Consider the following 19,328-nt stretch of genomic DNA (forward strand, 5'->3'; position numbering starts at 1 on the left):
TCATCATGCATCCCTGGACCCAGGAGATGGTTCCAGACTTCTTGCCCATGGAGTGATTGCTCCAAACCACGGGTAACCACGTGTGTGCCATCCGATCGGTGACCTGAGTCTCACGGTCACTGGACCACGTGGGCTCCGCCACAGACCTGCTGCACAACTGGACAGCCATGGGCAACAGTGGCTGTCCATGGAGGAGGGGAGAGCGGGAGGGGGCACCAGGGTCTCCACCCTGATGGGGGTGGGCGGTGGGGGGGTAGGTGTCAGCTATTGAGAATGTCAGTTCTGCTCTTTGTAACTCACTTTAAAGTTTGGTGCCGGTGTAGACACCTGTTCTCATGAATGCACAAGAAGAAAGTTTTTCTTTAGTAAAGAAAAGAGAAACAGTAGACTTCAAGAAATGTTTTTATTTTGGCTGCTTGAGGACCTTCACTTTCAGCTTCCCAGTACTGAACACAGGCCAAGCTTTTCCAAGCGCCAGGAAGGGACTCTGTAGTTTCTTCTCATTTCCTAGTGCTGGTTGATGCCTCAAGACCCTCATCCACTCACCCACACGCACCAACAAGAGAGATGCCAGGCAGCCGTGGGCCCCAGAGCTCTGCACGAACATACTCTGCCCAGAGCCGCCATCTTCCCTAGCCTCGCGCAGGCTCTCGGCCCTATGTTGGCCCCAGATTGGCCAATAGTGGTCAAGGCTTAGCCGTGACCCAATGAGAAACGCTCTCACGGACTTCACACAACAGCACATGCGGTTCTTTAAAAAAACAAACCCAACACGAACGGGAACAGGGCCAGGGAACTTGGAAGGGGGTGCGGAGAGCAGCTCACCTGTAAAGTGCTCTTCAGGGCTGGGACCATGGGCGGACCCCGGGCATGCACTCTCCCACGACGCCAGGGGTGTGAGCGGAGGCACGTGATGCGGTCTCCAAGCATGCCATCTGCGCATGCACACACACTCAGCATCGGTGTCATGCCGTCGGGCGGGGGGACCACGCAAGGGTCAGGTCCTGACAGGGACATGCATGGACAGCTCCTTGTCTGGGGGTCGGGGAGTGGCACATCCTCACGCCGCCGACAGGAACGGGAAGAAGAAAAAGTCGAAGGCGAACTTGACTGCGCCGTGCACGGTGCTGCGCCAGTCGCGCTCGATCTTCACATGCCGCCGCGCTGGTGACAGCTGGGCCATGCAGTTGAGGCAGCTGATGGCCTTGAGCTCGAAGACAGGCCACTTGCTGCCCAGGCGGCCCTCGAGGACGGTGCTGAACTCGATGAGGCTGCCCTGGCGCAGGCCGAGCAGCACGTCCTTGAACTCGCCGCTGGCCCGCAGCACGATGTCCTTGGTCACGTCGTCCTCCTCCGGGCCGCGGGAGCCGTTGGCGCTGCTGAACGGCATGCCCACTGTGATCTCGAACTTGTAGCGGTCGAACTTCTTGATGTGGCAGGGGTGCTTGGCCAGGCGCTTGAGGCGGCAGAGCTCCTCCTCAGCCGTAGGGCCACCGCTGGGACTGCAGGCCGGGTAGGCCTCGCCGTAGAGGCAGCGCAGCCAGTCACCCACGAAGAATGGCAGCATGTTGATGGCTGCCTCGGCGCTGTTGTCGATCTCCGTGACGCGCACGTACTTGAAGCGGCCCGTCCATGTGACCCTGTGGCCCTCCAGGTGGCTGCACAGGATCTGCGTGCGGGCCATGTTGGTCTCCTTCCAGGCCCGGGGCCCACACAGGAAGCTGTACTGTGGCCAGGTCAGCGTGGAGTTGTATACCTTCATGCCCTCCGAGCGGTACACATAGAACCAGCAGAAGAGCACAATGGCCGTGAGCCACACCAGGATGAGCTTGACAATGGAGCTGCGCGTCAGGGACTTGACCATCCCCAGCACCGAGAAGTTGGCCTTGGTCCACCAGCGGACCAGCAGGGGCACGCTGCACACCAGCACAGCGACGGCGATCTTGGTGAGCTCCAGGGCCAGGAACCAGCGGGCAAACTGAACCACACCCACCAGCACCAGGCCGGCCACCAGGATCGGGAGGGCGAATAGGAAGAGGCAGTAGCCTATGGAGGCACGGATCAGCCCTAGGCCGGTGGACTCGAGCAGGATGACCACGCTCAGCTCGCACCACATGAAGCAGACCAGGTAGGGCACCAGGTAGCAGTAGGTGCCCTTGAAGTTCCTCAGCTGTGCCATGCGGAAGAAGAGGTACAGCAAGTAGACGTAGAGCAGGCAGGGGAGGCTGACGTTCAGGACGACGAGGGGGCCAAGGGGCAGGGTGAGGAAGGTCTGGCCCAGTAGCTTCAGGGGGTGCAGGTTGAAGGGCATCGTGGGCAGCAGGGAGAGCAGGCCAGCGGCCACCTCAGTCACCAGGGCCCTCCTGGTATAGGGCTCGGCGGAGGTGCTCAGGCTCATGTAGCTGGTGGCTGTGAAGAAGACGGACACGACGGCCAGCTCCGAGCAGGGAATGTAGTCCTTGCTGGCAAGGGGGAAGGAGAAGATGACGAAGGCGACAGACAGCAGGAAGTGGAGGTAGGGCTCCAGGTGGTTCCAGCCGAAGTTTACCTCGGCCTGCTCCACGTCCAGGTTGGGCTCGAAGCGCAGGAGCAGGCCCGTGAGGGTGCGGAAGCTCTCCCAGGCCCGGCTGTCCTGGAACACCTTGAGCGTACAGATCACCATGGAGATGAAGGATAGGTAGAAGACGACCAGGGGAATAAAGAGGGCAAAGAAGTCGATGGTCAGGTTGCTAATGATGAAGAAGAAGATGAGGGCGTTGATGTGGTGGGTGGGAACGATGGTTGATAGCCAGTGCACGCCTGCCCGGGACGCCATGTCGATCAGGTACTCTTTGATCTCTATGACGGCGTGCAAGGGGTATTTGACCACCTGGTGGGGGTGGACGCAAAGATGGAAATCGGAAGGAAGTCAGCACAGGAGCCCCAATGCCGTCCTCAACACCCTGCCAGCCACCTGAGCTCTGCTTGAAGCAAACAGCTCACCCTGGACCCTTTGTCCCAGCGGCTCCTTCCTATGTCAACACCCTCTGCACATGGTCACATCTTCCCCAGGCTCTGTGGTCCGGACAGACCTTCCCTCAATCCCACCCAGTCCTGCAGGTCCTGGCTCCTCTCCTCTGGGCCCCTGGAGTCCAGCCCTTGGCTCCCCTCCCGTCCCAAACTTCTGCCAGGGTTTCTAGACTCCTGCAAACTAGTGTCCCCTTCCAGACCTCAGGTACGTGGAGGAAAGCACCTGGTTCCCCTCTGCCCTCCCCACCCAGCCTCGCTGGTGGAGACCGGAGCCCTGGCTGCCGGTGTGGGGGTGGGGCTTGTGACCTGGCCACCCCCGCGGCAGAGGCTGCCTGGCCGAGCCTTGCTCCCCGCCACCCCCGTCCTCTAAAGGTAGAGAAACTGATACTTTCAAACCCATGAAGGGCTCTGAACAGTCCCAGGAGCGGCAGCAGATATGGGGAGCCCAGAATGAGAGCTCTCTGCAAACATGAACTGGGACCGCCTGTCCTGTCATAACCAAATGGAGATGATTCACCTGTAAGGGGCCAAGGAGACGTGCTCGCTTGTGGCAGGGGACCCCAAAAAGCAGCCTGCTACCACCCGTTCCACACACCCGTGCTGCTCAGAATGGACACCCTCCCCCCACGGCCATTCCTGCAGTCTGCACCAGTGTGAAGGGCAGGCAGACTTCACACAGCAAAGGACGAATGAGGGACATGAGGTTGGTGAGCAGGCGGGCAGCCAAGGGAGGAGGCAGGGGGGTGATTCTGCCCCACACCTATGCACTCCATACCTATGCACAACTCCCCAAGGCACCCACCGGGCCAGGGCACAGGGAAATGAGAGAGGGGCTAGAGGTGCTGGCGCTCAGATGGTATGGCGTGGGGGAGGCCAGGGGTCCGGGTGTGTCTGGAGGGGCAAATGCGTGGACCCCTGACCTCACGAGACACCCACGTGTGGGGGCAGGGAAGCCTGCCTGCTGCCCAGAGCCCCTCGAAGGTGGGGGGATGCCCACCACCACCCAGTGAGGTGGGCAGCATAGCCTCTGCCTCGTCTGCCTGGCTATAGCATGAACCCGGCCAACGAGGTGGATCCTGGGGGAGCACAACTGAGTGATCACACCCAGATGCAGCTGTCATTGTTCAAGAGCCTTGGCTGTCAGCTCAGGAGGACCTGGAAGCAACAGGATAGTGCGCCTTCACAGATGGGAGGGCGCCCGGCTCACATGGGAGTTGGGATATTAGGGAATGTGTGTGTGCACACTGTCTATACACACACACACACACACACACACACACACACGTACATGTGTGAAGAGCTGCGTTCCCTCTTACACATTTGTGACAGCCCACTTACCCTTGTTCTAGAACAAGAAAGGAAGTGAATGATCGACCTCCCAGCTCAGGGGTGCCAGTGACCTGCCCTGAGCGCAGCACTGCCCTCCCACGGGACCTGGATGGGCCCTAGCGAGTGTCGGTATATGTTCCTGCTCTGGAGTGGGAGCGGCTGTGAGCAGACTCCTCCAGGTTTCCCCCAGGAGGGCCTCCCTGACACAGACACAGAGCCAGACCCCTCATGTGTGCAGCTAATCCTGGATGAGGCAGCCCCAGCCAGTGGCAGGACAGACCACAGGTGTCCCCTGGGGCTGTTTAGCTTTCCGCCCTCCTCTGTACAAGCAGCCTGAAAACCAAGGAAATTTGTTCTCCCCTCACCTCCTGAACCATTCACACCTCTTCTTTGAGCCTGTGAGGCCACACAACAGGGCGGAGAGGAACTTGAAAAGACAATGAAGCTTCTCAAAAAAAAAAAAAGAAAGAAAGAAAGAAAGAAATCTGGATGGAACTAGAGGATATTATGCTAAGCAAAGTAAGTCAATCAGAGAAAGATCATTATCACAGGTTTTACTCATAGATGGAATTTAAGAAACAAAACAGACAAAAAAAGAGCATAGGGGAAAGGAGGGGAAAAGTAAAATAAGAGGAAATCAGAGAGGGAGACAACCATAGGAGACTCTTAACTCTAGGAAACAAACAAGGTTGCTGGAGGGAGGGATAGGGTAACTAGGGGATGGGCATTAAGGAGGACTGGAGATGTGATGAGCACTGGGTGTTACAGAAGATTGATGAATAACTGAACTTTATCTCTGAAACTAGTAATACAGTATATGTTAATTAATTGAATAAAAAAAACAATGAAGCTTCTCGAATATAGTGTCCAGTGGTGTCTGGCCTCTGCCTGCACACTGAAGTCCCTGGGCCACTAGGACCAGGGAGTCTCTTCCTTTCAGGGCCCCAACTCAGCCCCTGGTCGCTTCCACCCAAGCCCCTACAGAAAATCTTTTCTGTAGACCAAATCCAACAAATTAAAACAAGCTGTTCCCTGAGCAGGAAAGAAATTTTTTAAAAAACAAGCAAGGGATCCGTTCTGTGATAGGACGGCCTCTGTGACCAGGCAGCTGCAGCAAGGCCATCTCAACCTGACTCGGCTCAGACCTGAGTGACAGTGTGCACCCGCGCCCTTCCCGATGATTCAGAGTGAAACTGCGGATTTTTAAATATTACTAAATTGACTCTCGTGAGGGCTTCATCTGCCACGAAAGTCTGGAGCAGTGTGGGGCTTGGAGTCTGAGGTGCCCGTGGGAGTCGCGGCCGCTCAGAGGCACCTAGCACTTCGCGGGGGCAGGAAGACGGAGCGTGTGCCTCCCTCCTGCTCCGAAAAAGCTGGAACAGCCTTGGGTTTTAGAGACACCTGCTAGGATCCATCATCTCTTTTTCACAAAAGCCTTTTGACAAGACAAACTGTAAAGGCATCAAAGTACTCTGACAACTTCAGAAACTAAAAGAAAACAGAGCCCCGTGTACTTCTTGTTCGAATACTTTAAATCTCTTTCCCAAAAAGGACTCTCAGAAGTTTTGACAGCACTGAGCTTGTCACTTGTAAGTAGGGTGACATAATTCACCATCCCAACCAGGCTGCCTTGAAAGCAGGCACTGTTAGCAACCAAGCCCAGCCACGCAACCTGCCCGCAGTTCCCCAGACTCACCCCTTCACCTTTGACCCTCGCTGGCCTCCTCTTGGCCAAGAACCAAGGCAAGCACTTCACCCACCTTCTCTCACATTCTAGGGAAACTAACAGCGTCCGTCTGTGAACACACTTAGCCCAGGCCTGTCCGAGAGGACCTGCGATAAAGTTGTGAGCTCCCTTGGTCAAGCTCCTGGGTCCCCTCAGCCTGTGGCTGAGAACTTCATCCTGGACGCAGCCCCTGTCCTCGGGGGATCCCTCTGCCCACGGATCCCGAGTGAGGCCACCATGCCGGCCGCCCTGGGCTGTGGCATCTCCGTGCACCGTTTCTGTGTCGGCCTCCCTACCTGGAGGGTGCCCAATCTGAGCCTCCACAGCCAGGCTCCCAGGAAGGGCTATACCGAGCTGCCTCCACTGGGGGGGACTTTGGCACACTTCCTGTCCCTGCCACTCCTGCCCGCTGGTGTCCAGGCCATCCCCTGCCCTTCTGCATCACTGACGGTGGTCCATACACACTCCTGCTCATACATGTTCAGCTCAGAACAAGGGCCTCTTAGACGACTAACTCCATGGGCCTCATGATGATTTGTCTGCTCCGGGCCCCTTGTGTAGACAGTCCTGCCTGAGTCAGGCAGCCACGCTTGGGGAAATCAGGGTGCGCTCTGCAAGGTGGGAGAGCTGACCTGGGGAACCTGTGAGAGCATGGAGTGGCCCATGGTGACCACCTGCACTGTAAGTCTCAACCATGGGACCGAGAGTGAGTGCTGTCACAGCAGGGCCGTGACCCACCATCCCTGGCTCTGCAGACTTGTTTGTGTGCCCTCATTCCTCACTGCTGCTGCTGCTTGCTGGCCGCCGGCGGGACCAGGCTGCCTCCCTTCCTACAGCTCGCCATGCCTTCCTCATCCCCGCAGACCTAGGTGAACAGCTACCCTGGCAGGATCCTCATGGTCTCCCAACATTAGCACTTTGCTTTTGGGGGAAGGCATCTTTGAGAAACCAACCTCCATTCCGTGCTGTAAATGGATCATTTTTCAAAATGACAAAGTCTAAGTGAAAGTCAGACTCTAGCGCATGGCACACTGCCGCCCAGAGTGCTTTGCCCAGAAAGACTCAGGAAGGCTCACCCGTCACTCCTGAGTATGCCCGCCCTCAACAATGCTCTTGGGTTTGGAGCCTGAGTGCCCACAAAAGGCCCCATTTGGGAGAACACATCCTGTCCTCCAGGCAGAGGGAGGGAAGTCCGGGGAGGTATGGTGAGCGAATGACCACAGGGACCATCCGTACAGAGTGCGCCTCCCCCGATAAGCTGTGCGGTCCCAAAGGCTTCCATGTCACACTGGGGCATCCCATCTACCCCTCTGGATAGTAGGTGGGGGCCCTAGTGGTCAGAGCCCTCCGGCGCACTCACCTTCAGGCGCAGGGGCAGGTCCTCGGGGCTCCTGCCCGCCAGCTCATCGTCATCATCGTCCTGCAGGAACAGGTTGGCAGGAATGATGCCCTTGGCATACTTCTTGGTGATCTCCACAAAGTCGTCCAGCGCTATGTAGCTCTTAGCTGGGCCAAACAGAGAGGGGCATGGGGTCACCCCACACAGCCATGCCAGGCAAGAAGGTGGCTAGGGCCCAGTGGAAAGGGAGGCCAAGCCGGCTCGGGAGGAAGTGGTTCTCTGTCCAGGACAGATCGGTGGGCAAGGACAGCCAGCGGGGAGAAGAGATGGGACGGCCTTCATCTCACCTCTTCTCCTTGGTGACAAGCTGTCCCTCCCCTGAACTTCCTTCTCTCAGCTCTCAAGCCCAGGGTCTGCCTGAGCAGAACTGGCAGCCACCTTCCTGCCCCGTCCTTCAGCTGTGGCTTCTCACAGCCTTACTGATGGCCGCCCTACAGCCCCGCCACTTACCGACCCCTCCACTCAGTATGCAGCCACTGAGGGCCGACCACGTGCCAGGCACCTGGCCCTAGCACTGGCAACGCCTGGGATCTGTGCATGAACCCAGCATGTGCCCCAGGCTGGGGTCCTGGGCTAGTGGGGTCATGCTCAACAAGGCCAGACGAGGCCGGCTGCTCACCACAGTCGTGTCCATGTCAAGACTGTCCTCCAGGCAGAGGGCAGCTGGGGAGATATGGTGAGCGAATTAACACAGCAATCATGTCATAAGCGGGCTGCCAGCTACGGGGCCATCACTCACCATGAGTTGCTGGGACCGCTTGTGCAGGGGCTGTGTTCTGGGCACGGGGGCGCCGGGGAAACTGGGACCAAAGCTGATCGCCAGAAGAAATCAATAAGCAGCAGCAAGAGCAAAGGGAACCGTGTCAGGAATGAGGCGAGCACCCCAGGAGAGGGTGGGATGCAGATAAGGGGCTGTGTGCCAACATGGGGGACTGGAAGGCATCCAGGGCTGCACCCAGGCCACAGGCCACCATGAGATGGGGTATCCTGGGGCAGGGCCTGCACAGATGGCAGTGGCAGGTGGACACATGTGGCTTGAGCTGATGTGAGAGAGCCGGTAGAGAAGACAGGGCCCAGTAGCCTGGGCTAGGCTGTGCATTTGGTGTCGTGGGTGGCCTGACACCATGAGACTGGCCACCAAGGCCTGCAGTGTGGACACAGCGGTGTCTGAGGATGGGTCATTGGTGCCTTGGACAGAGCCATTCTGGTGGGATGACAAAGGGATGGGATGGGGAGCCAGGACAATGACTGCAGATGCCCCCGTCCAGCTTCGTTAGCAAGGGGAACAAAGAAACAGGGTGGCTGCTATGGTTGTGAGGGGTCCAGAGAGGGTCTCATACCTTTTTTGCTGAGGTGAGAGGAATAAGCCCATGTTCACAGGCTTTTGGGAGTGTCCTGGTGGGGAGGGTCCAGGAGCCTGCACTCGAGGGGAGGCTGGCCCGGCTGGCTGACAGCCAGGCGGGGACCCCTGGATGGCACCATTCACACCCACCACAGTGTCTCTGTCCAGCTCTCACCTCCGGGGGGCCTCAGACCCATCCCTTTGAGCCCAGAGCATGTGGTCTTCCCCTGGACCCCAGGACTTTCTAGCAGTTACCACGTGCACAGGGAAGTTCTGAGTGGTTAACCGTAAGGAGACTAGGCCAGAGAAGGCATTGCTGAGCCTCCTCAGGAGGCACCAGCCTTCCTCGACTTCTGCCCAGAGGCGTCTCTCAACCCAAACACAGTCGGACCCCCAGCACCTCTGTACTTAAAACCCATCTAGAACCTTGGATTCCTCTGGCGTCCACCAGCCACAGGTGTCTCTCCATGTCAGTGTCCTACCCCGCTTTACATCCCCCGAACAGAGCAAGAAAGTCAGTCTGTGCTCCTGACGTGCCCAAGGCCCCAGGAAAGCCAGACTCAGGATTCACCAGAGCTCCGACAACACTTCACGGACTGACTGCTCACCAGCCTGGTGGGAAGGGGTGTGTGCCCCTCTAATCTGCCCCTCACTGTGCGCACAAGGAGAAACTGAGGCTCAGAGAGGAAAACCAGGCCTGCCTGAGGTCATGAGGAGGGTGGCAGAGTGGGGGAGGAGCCGGGCCACCTGTCAGCACGGAGCAGCCCCTAGGTCCCTCTTGCTGCCTCCTTGGTGACCAAGACCAAGAGTCTGTCCACGCAGCTGGGCAGCTGCATATGGATTGAGGACCTCTCCTAATTGGATGCCCCAAAGGCACCCAATTCTGCATGCACCCCGGCTCTGCATTCCTCATCTTCCCACAGCCTATGCTCTGGGAGTCCCCACACTCTGTTGGGTGCCCCCTCACTGGGCCTTTGTGTGCGGTTCCCTCCCCTTGCCTTTCAGGGGCTGACTGCCTCCTCACCCTTGCTGACCTGCTCAGGCACATGGATGCACTCCCACACCACCCCCGTCTCTCTGTCCTGTGAGGACTGTCCTACTGTCCTGTCCTGTGTCTGTTTTCCCTCATACCATGAGCTCCCGCTGGGCAGGCTCCAGATCCCACTGCCCAGAACACTGACAGCCCCATGCCTGGACTTTGCAGCAAGGAGTAGACATGGTGCCTGGGGTGCTAGGCGTAATGGCTTGGTCAAAGGGGGTCACGGGTGCAGGACGGGAGGCCATACTCACATTCGCTGCTAACCAAGCGTTCCAGCACCCGCCTCTGCTTCTGTAGGGACTTGGGGACCGGGCCTGGCTGTGCCCCTCCATCTGTAGAGGACAGAGCAGAGAGAGAATCAAAGCAGGCTGTTCCGGCATGCTCTGCAGCATTCTAGAAACCGGTACGTGTGCTCAAGGGGCGTCCCTCAACTCTGGGGACCACAGGGCCTGGGGCCTCCACACAGCCTCTGATGGGGACAGTGACAGCCACCTCTCGGCCCCCGCTGGGTACAGCCGTCCCCTCTGCCAATGCAGCCAGGGCAATAGACACACCAGTTTTTGATCAGCACAACTTTTCCCCAGACATCTCTGCCGGCATTGTCCTTGGCAGGATTTTCCCCTAGGAAAGACGGAGCTCTCCGGGGGCCAGGCCTTCCCTATCTCCCCAGCCCTCGTGCTGGAAGGGGCTCCACAACGAGTCTGTTCATAGCTGAGTGCTGAGCCCAGACTGAAATATTCTGCCCTTTTGTCAACATCTACCCCCTGCCACACCCGCAATCCGGTGAGCATTCAAGTCTTCCAGCAAGCGTGCCTTTGCGGGGTCAGGTCAGGCAGGAGTGAGGCAACACGAGGGAAGAGGTGTTGTGACCCAGAGAGACTGAGGGCCATGGAAGTGGCCTGGTTTAGGGGGGCAGCAAGTGGGGGCTGCTCTGTGTCACTGCAGGAGCTCTGGGGCTTTCCAAGGGCGGCCCTGAGCTCACCACAAGCATGGCTCCCCAGGGTGCTGCCCTCCGAGACCCAGGCCTCATGGATACCTCCGCTGGCCCCAGCACGTAGTCTTCCCAGTCCCGGCCCAGATAGCAGGCTAGTGCCTAGAGGCTCTAGTCGGCAGGGGTCCTACCGGGAAACTCCAGGAGAAGGGCACAGTGTCTACCCCACAGCCTTCTCTGCTGCTCTGCTGTATTGGCGGGGGGCCCCAGCCCTGGTGGACCTGAGAGGGCTGGGGGCAGTCCTGGGCAGAAATCACACCTGAACAGATGGAAGCAGGTGCTCCTCCAGTAATGGGGAGGAAAGGTCAGGTTGGCCCCGGGGGATGGAGAGGCCGCACCCAGTTGGGGACGCCCATTCTTCTGCCCCATCTGTCCTTTGGGCTGGCTGTGGCTCAGAAGGCTGAGGGAGGGCTGCGGAGGCCAGTGATGAGGCCTGCCTCAGGGAGGCTGTCTGAGCCACAGTCAGCTCAGTGCTCCTGGAACCTCGGTGACTCGGACCCAGGTCCTGCCGCATCTGTGTTACTCTCCCCTGGCTCTGTCCCTTCAAGAGGAGCAGGACACCCTGAGAATGACAAGACCTGTGGCTCTGCCAGTGGACTGTACCAGAGCTCGGGCAGGGCTTGGGAAGGAGACCCCAAGAACAGAATTATACCCCAGGAGGGACCCTCCCTGGGCCTAGACCCACAAAAAGGTCCCTGGGAGCCCCCAGTGCGCTCCTGGAGTCTCTGCAGGGCTCCCAAAGGGAAGCCCTGGAGAACTCCCCCAGAGAAGCCCACGAGCTCCCTGGGAAAGGCCTGGGGCCCGAAAGGCTTGCGTACCGTGCTCATTGACCTGACCGACGTTCTCCAGCAGCTCTGACACAGCCACCTGCTTCTTCTTCTTGGGGTTGAGCTTCCAGTACATGACCAGGGCCGCCTTGCGCACGGCCCGCTCCAGGTCCGTCTCGGAGGAGAGCTGCTTCACCTCCTGCTCGTTCTCAGAAGTGATGCCTACGAGACAAGAGGCATTGCTGGTTTTGTCCCGCCTGCCTGGGTGCCGCTGGTGAAGCTCCGAGCGCTGACCAGCTCTGCCTGCGGGGGCCTGGGAGGGGACTCACACGAGATGCTGTGCAGGCTCCTCGGGTCACCAGAGCAGGAAGAGACATCTGCCCCAAAACGACATCTCGCCAAAAAACCTGCCAGGACCCACACTCCAGATCGGAGCTCAGCCTGGTCCTTCAGTGGACCCTTCCCTGGGGTGAGCCTGTGGGCGAGCACATGGCGGGCCCTTGCCACGCTCCTGGTAGGCTTCCCCTGGCGACCCCCCAGGCAGGCATGTGCTAGACCTTCTTGTGCTCCTGGCCCACTTCCCTGTCCAATTTCCTCCTCACCAGCACCCTCGGGAGTAGGCACGGCTCTCCTCATTTATAGATGGGAAGCCAAGGCACAGGGGCGTCCTGGCCAGCCCTAGGCCGGGAAGTCAGAGACAGGCAGAACGACAGGGAACCATGGGAGTCAGACTCAGGTAACCACGGTTATCAGCCTGGGTGCTGCCCCTCCTGAGGCGGCTGGGAAATCCGGTTCCCGCACCACCGGCCCTTTCCCAGGGAGATGGAGACTCCCCACGGAGAGAGATGGGTACAGGTTTCACAGGCTGGCCTATGGCCATCTTTCTCCCTTCAACCCCACTGTCAGGGTCATCAGTGCGCTCCCCCCCCACCAAGGGCAGTAAGACATGAGATGGAGGGGGTACAGAATTTTTTCTCCTTCTAAACATCTTCCAAATTTTCCACCTGAGCACACATTTCTCTCACGATCAGGAAGCACTTGGTGTGAAAAAGTGGGGGGGCGGTACGGGGCACACAGGGCGGCACACAGGGCCCCCCACGGCCCTCTGCAGCACATGTCCTCAGGCCTGGTCCTGACCAGGCTTCCTCCTGGCCTCTGGTAACTGCTGGGTGTGGGTGCACTGACACGCCCCCGCCGGCACAAGGCCCTTCCTCCCACTCCACAATGGGAGGGTGGGCTGGTGAGAAATCCTTGAGGACAGAAAGCCTCGATTCTGTGTTTCCAACGGCATCAGTCCCGTTTCCAAAAAAAAAGAAGATTCTATATAACACATAACTCTTAAAAACATTCTGATGCAAAACCAGAAAAAAACGCTTGAAACTATAGAGCATTTCTCTGGGTTTCAAGGTTATGGGTAATTTGTATCTTTGTTTTCTATACATTCCAAGTTTTATATAATATCCATAAAACACTTCCACCATCTGGAGAAAATCATTAAAAAAATACTTTATGACACACGCTACACGCTTCCATTTTTCTCTGAGGTTTGAAACTTCCAGAAGCACACTGCTCCATGGCTACAGGACAATGGAGTAAGTGACCGCGTGTGGCCAGGCTATGTCTCACCGGTCCCCACCCCCCACCCCCACCCCCGTTCGCTTCCTGGCAGTGAACGCACCTGAGCAGGTCTTCACTGGCCTATGGTCCCCCAGCTGTTCAGCCCAGACTGGATGCAAAGTCAGCCCCAGAAGTTCCATCCTGACCTTGGGATACTGTCACATTGTCCTACTGTACCCTGCTGAAGCTGACCGTCCACAGGCTCTACGATGCACTCCTTGATCTGAATTAGAACCCAGAAGGGATCTACCAACAGACCAACACAGACCGAAGAGGATGACAGCGGCTTTGCCAGCTAAACATCCCATGTCATACTCCAGAAACAACGTCTTTGGAACAAAACCACAGCGGAACAGAATTTACACCTGCCGATTTAGCAAGCAGTGCATGTCCCTCAGGGGCTGTGCCTGCCCCAAGCCTCCCTCGGACCCACCTGCCCGAGCCTCCCGTGGACCTACCTTTCCTGTCCGCCAGGCACCGACGAAGAAGCTTGACAGCCTCGCGCCGGCCCTGCTTCGCGGCGAGGATCAGCCAGCTCACGGCGGTACAGTTGTTCAGCTCCTCATCTGCGTCGCCGGCAAGCTGCAGGTAGTGTTTCCCCACCTGCAGCAAGAACCCGGTCAAGCCACACTCTGCGGCACCCCCCGTGTGCTGCACCAGGGCTCCTGCTCTGCATCCTGATCCTGACCTGTTTCCCAGACTGCCCCAGCAGTCTGGGGCTTCCCGACCCTCTTCTGCCCTGTCCTCCTGGCCAGCCTGCCTCCCCCACCCAGCTCGCCCAGGCCAGGAAGACAGGGGGTGGGATTGGGGCCCCTGGGGCATCTGCCCCCAGCGGGGCCTGTGGGACCCTCGGGGCCCATGAGCCTCAGAAAACTGTGAGGAGTGTGTGGGCCCCCCTTCACAGATGAGAAGACGGGGTGCAGGGGGCCAGGGCACTGAGGGCAGACAGGAAGGAGGGAAGGCATCCTAGAGGAGGGGGGCCAAGATGGGGTGTGAGCTGGACATGGGCGAGAACACGGGATCTGCAGAGGGTGGTGGAAGGCAAATGACACAGAGAACATGGGAACACAGCAAACAGGGGCCCGGCATCCCTGCTCCCCGTTCGCACAGCACCGGCTTCCCCCAGGGCCACTGTGCAGGGCCTGTGGGCTGAGCTTCCCACCGACACATGGTCCTCACCTCTGTCTGTGCCTTGGGATCCCCTGCTTTGGCCTTCTCCAGGACTTCTTCAAAGGGCACTTCCACATCTCCCCTCACGGGCCCTTTCACACAGGAGAAAAGCACACAGAATGTCACGAGGCTGGTCCCTGTTGCCTGTCTGGGAGTGGAGGGGACTACAACAATGGGCTCAGACCCAGGGCAGCTTGTCAAAATCCAGGTCAGACGCAGACAGAATATGCCAGCATGCTGCCTTCCAGTGATGCAGACAGCCCCAGAACATGGACAGCAAAACTGCTATGGAGGGGAGCAGCTTAGAGCAGCAGGAAGGACGAGGATGAGGGGGCATAGACGCCAGTCCCACCCTCACCCCCGAGCTCAGACCTGCTTGAGTTGGGCTCTAGAAAGATCCCAGGACTCCAGCGTGAAAGCCCCTGACCTAAATAAACACCTGTGCCCCAAAAGACGAACCAAATCCATGTTTTCCAAGACTGCCATCTACACGCACATGAGTTCTAGAGGCCACGATCAGAGCGCGCACACATGCGCATATATGTTACATTTACGACAGTGAATCATGATCAACATCCCACGTTACTCTGCAGTGAAAGGCACCATCCCCACAGTTCAGAAACCCATCGGAGGTACGTGCTCGGGCTGCTGGGCCTCCCCACTCCACTGGGCCTTTGCATTATTCCCAACACTCACTGATTTTATAAAACGGGGCCACAAAACCACTCTGTGGATATATTTTCTTTTCGGGTCATTCTCCCAGTCAGTCCTTCAGGTGTGTTACTAGGCCCAAGGGCCCAAACATCATACAGCTCATACTATAGTCTACTTTCTAAAAAGTTATCCTGAGTTACGAAAGTATCATGGAAACACACCAACTTTACAACCTTACCAGCAATAGGCAGCCTAATCGTAAAAAATTTTTTATTTATTTATTTTTTTACCAGTGTCTGTCTTTGCTTTATACAACGAATATGCGGGGGCCTCCGTCCTGCGCCACAACCCACCTTGGCAGGTCCTAGACACCTCCAGGCAACCGTGGGATGTACCGCTACTGACTCCACTGTAGGTGCCTAGTAGGAACTGACAGCCTTTCACTCTCTAGAAGTCTCTGGGCCTCCTGTGACATCACCCAAGGACCAGCCTTCCTGATGGGTTCATCCAGGCCTTTCCCAGAATCAGCTCTGCCAGGCTTGGAGCTGGCTCTGCAGCCACCAGTGCCACCAGGCCCTGCATTCCGGGCACTCGAGTCCACAGGACACAGGACTCTGGGAGGAAGCCGGGGCATGGCTCAGGCCAGCGCAGCCTTCAGGTGCAAAGATGGAGAGGCACGGGGGACTAGGATCAGCTGAGAGCGAGAAGGCTTCTTCTTAAGACCTCACAGCTCAGGTACACACTGCAGCCCTCTTGTGGGATGGCTGGAAGATACCAGGTCACCTCTCCCTGAGATGAGACTGGGCTTCCTTGCCAAGGTCCTTGGGGCCCCTGCCCAGTGTGGCCTCAGCATGCCCACCATTCCCTTGTGCCCAGGACCTTGGTGCTTCCTGAGCCAAGGCCACTGCTCCCTTCTGGCCCCTGTCACACCCCCTCCAGCCCCTGGATGCACACTCTGGCCTTGAACACGAGAGCACAAAGCCTGCAAACTGCAAGACAGTCCCTTCCATGGGCTCTGGGGGAGGAGTGTGCACACGGAGGGAAATCCAGCCTGTGTATGACTCTGCCATTAACCTCAAAGTGCCATGTGACCTAGCCAGGGTCATTTTCAACCCAGTCGTTAATATCCAAACAACAGGATGGTCATGAAGGACAAGACACTTTGTGTTACGTGACTGGGCCAGAGTTGGCATTCCCAAAATGTGGGTTTCTTTTTCCTCCCCACTTCCCTCCTCTTGGCCTTTGCCGCTCACTGACACTGCACCTCCCACCGCAGGGCCCACCGGGCACCTCCCATAAGTCCAAAACGTTTCTTGACTAACTGAACTCGCAAGCCCATGTTCTTTCTGTGTTCTGATCAGAATAGGGAGGATTCAAGCATACAACTGTTGGCTGAAGATGCTGGCTGTGATTAATTCTTCATGGAAGTTATTCATAGCCTGGAATTTCAAGAAGTCTCCCCAGTAGACAGAACCTCCTTGAAACATACGCCACACCTTCTTTGTGATTCCAGGTCCCACTTGGCACTGGTAGAAATATTTCTACAACTACTCAAATGTTGGGCCCGTGCTGCAGACCAGTCAGAGGGCTCTGGCTTTTTCCATTTAAGCAGGAGCCTTCCCACAGGTCAAGGGCTTACTGGCCAGTGTCATAACCCCCCAGAATTGGCTGAAGCAGTGTGGACCAAGGACCATGAAACACACTATTCCTTGCACATGCAACCTGCATTCCTGGTTTTTTCTGGTCTCAGCACTTTGATGTCCTGTTTGGGTACCCACCGTTCCCTATATTGGTCATCAAGGTCTGGTGCCATTGTCCCTCACCCATGCTGCATGGTGGGGGGCGGGGTGTGCCCCCGTCTCCCTGACCACGGTACTTGGGTTTCGGGGTTGGACACAGACCCAAGCCAGGCCAGTGGGGTTTGCACTGAACTGCTGGGAAACCAGCATCCTCCTGCCACTAGGTCTCAGCTGACGGACGCCAGTGGGGAGGCCTGGAGGGCTGCCCAGTGAGAGAACCCACGTGAGATGAGGAAAAGCAGAGCTGGGGTTGCTGATGACAGCATCTGAGCCCCTGGATCCAGTCCTGAAACCAGCACGCTGTATACTCTACAGATCCCGGAACTAAGAAATTCCTCTCAACCTGGTTTTTTTTTGGCTTATGTCAATTTATATTGTGTCTCTGTGTCATTCACAACTGGAGGGGTCCCGACTCTAACTCATTTTTGAAAGGCTTCCTGTCACCAAGCAGCAATAACCAGAGCTGCTGGCCTTGGGCAGGTCTGCACGCCTCTGCCAGAGCCCATGGGAGAACCACATCCATGCCCTTCCCCATCTTTTCGTTGTTTTCTCCACAGATTCCCTGCATTAGAAAGCCGTGCGTGTGCCCTTCTGACTTGGTATGTGACCCTTGATCTTCTCTGGAGCTGTCCCCTCTCCCTGGCGGGGTCCTTTGCCATTTTCCTTCGCAACTGGGACGTGGTGTTTCATAGCTCCCACCGGGCTTCACAGGGACACTCTGTCCGGGGGGGGGGGGGGGGGGGCGGGTCTGACCCAACCAAGTCCAGCTGCCAGCACTGCACTGGACCCTGCGGCTGGACAAGCGGTGCAGGATGGAGGGACGAGGAAGGGGGCCACCAAGGGAAGGAGGGTGGGCAGGGTCCGTGGTGCTCCTGTCTCTGCAAATCCCAATGCAGGGACACAAGGACATGTTCCGCACGGTGACTGCGCTGCAAGTTCAAGCCCCCAGCCACCGTGGCCACTCTGCAGAAAGGGGGAAGGTGGTGAGCAAGCCTCACACCCACTCTGGACTGCATCAGGACCCTGGGCCACGAGCGGGAAGCCCGTGCACGAAGCTCTCCCAGACACGGCGGGAGCAGGACAGAAGCTGGCGCCCTTGCTCCCAATGGCTGCTGGCCGGATCTGCTGCTGAAATGAAGGGCCACCTGACACCTGCAGGAGGAGGATGGTGCAGTGCTCCTGTCCTCCCGCAGCCACCGCCTGCTCCTTCCTCACTCCTGCCCATCCTCCCTGGTCCTCCCAGGATGCCCGCCACTGGCAGCTGCAGGAAAGGGCAAGGTGAAAAGCAGCCAAGGGTTCATCGTCTGTCCTTGTAGGCACCTTGCACCAAGAGGCTGTCCCACACATGGGATGGCCGGGTTGTCCTCCACCATCAGGGTGTCCCACACACAGGGAGCGGGGGTCGCCTTGCACCAAGGGGCTGTCTCATTAGCCTTTGGGATGCTGACTCTCGTTCTCGTGAACAAACAGGGTGAACGACCCCTGCCCAGGGCTGGCCGAGCTTAGCCGGGGGATCCAGCCAGGAGTCCACTCTCCTGACAGCCCAGGACGGGGTTGTTTACTGAGCACCGCCCACGTGCTAAGGGCAGCAAGCTGAAGGAAGCAGGACCGCTGCCCTCAAGGCCCAACCACGGGCGGGGCGAGCATAGTCACATTTCATTAGTGCTAGCCGTGGAGGTGTTGGAAGTCATCAGTCCTGATGGGGGGTGGTGCTTCCTGAAGAAGTGATGCCTGAGGCTTGGAACACAAGTCGATGGTTAAAGGTAACTGATGAGGGCACACGGCCAACTTTCCAAAGGTCTCAGGAAACCACCTGACCCTGCCACTCTGCAGCTTACGACAGGGCGTCCTATAGTGACAAGGTGACTGCACAGGCATGGCTACCAGATGGACTTGGGCTTGTACTGGGGTCAGGACAAAATAACCTGTGTGGAAAAGTCTCTGGATTGTCAATGGCTGACACCTTGACCAGAGAACAAGAACCCGAGCTATTTATCACTGTGACTTGTCCCCAGGACAGCAAGGCCTCAACGCTCTGTGCCTGCTCACACTCCCACATTGGCATCGGTTCTGACGGTCCAGCTCTGAACCCCAGCACTCTCCCACGGCTCCAGCCAGAGACCTGGGGACCAGCCTTGCTTCCTCTGCCCTCATCTCCACCTGCCCCTCGGCCACCATTCTGCCTGGCAGCTAGGGTTGACTCCTCTTTAATGTGACACAGAGCATGTCTCCCTCTCATTTAGACCCTCCAACGCTCCCCCAAACACCCTTTTCCTTATCATGACCCTCGAGGGCCCGCCTGGCTGCCTTCCTAACCCTGTACTCTGACTCCTTCCCAAGGGGCCATCAGTCTTGGAGCCCGGAGTCCAGCACGGCCCCACACTGTGCAGGTCCTTCTCCATGTACTCCCCTGGATCCCTCCCGGAGGGAGGCTGTGGCCCTGCAGCTGGGAGGCCTCACGGCACTGGCAGTCCTGCTGGTGATCC

At 57.9% G+C, this 19,328-nt stretch overlaps 1 protein-coding gene across 3 annotated transcripts in view; it reads right to left on the reverse strand.

The window, feature by feature from the left end:
* Positions 1-384: 384 nt before the first annotated feature.
* Positions 385-19,328, reverse strand: part of WFS1 (wolframin ER transmembrane glycoprotein) — a 30,808-nt gene continuing 11,864 nt past the window's right edge. For all 3 annotated transcript variants that reach the window (XM_047718822.1, XM_047718824.1, XM_047718821.1), the window contains exons 3-8: positions 14,399-14,481; positions 13,678-13,822; positions 11,654-11,824; positions 10,096-10,176; positions 7,425-7,570; positions 385-2,869 (exon numbers count right to left, since the gene is read on the reverse strand). In XM_047718822.1, coding sequence (XP_047574778.1) covers positions 1,061-2,869; positions 7,425-7,570; positions 10,096-10,176; positions 11,654-11,824; positions 13,678-13,822; positions 14,399-14,481 — 2,435 coding nt within the window. In that variant the 3' untranslated portion in view covers positions 385-1,060. The remainder of the gene's footprint in view (positions 2,870-7,424; positions 7,571-10,095; positions 10,177-11,653; positions 11,825-13,677; positions 13,823-14,398; positions 14,482-19,328) is intronic.

Source organism: Lutra lutra, chromosome 2, assembly GCF_902655055.1.
Source record: "Lutra lutra chromosome 2, mLutLut1.2, whole genome shotgun sequence".
NCBI classification, from domain to species: Eukaryota; Metazoa; Chordata; class Mammalia; order Carnivora; family Mustelidae; genus Lutra; species Lutra lutra.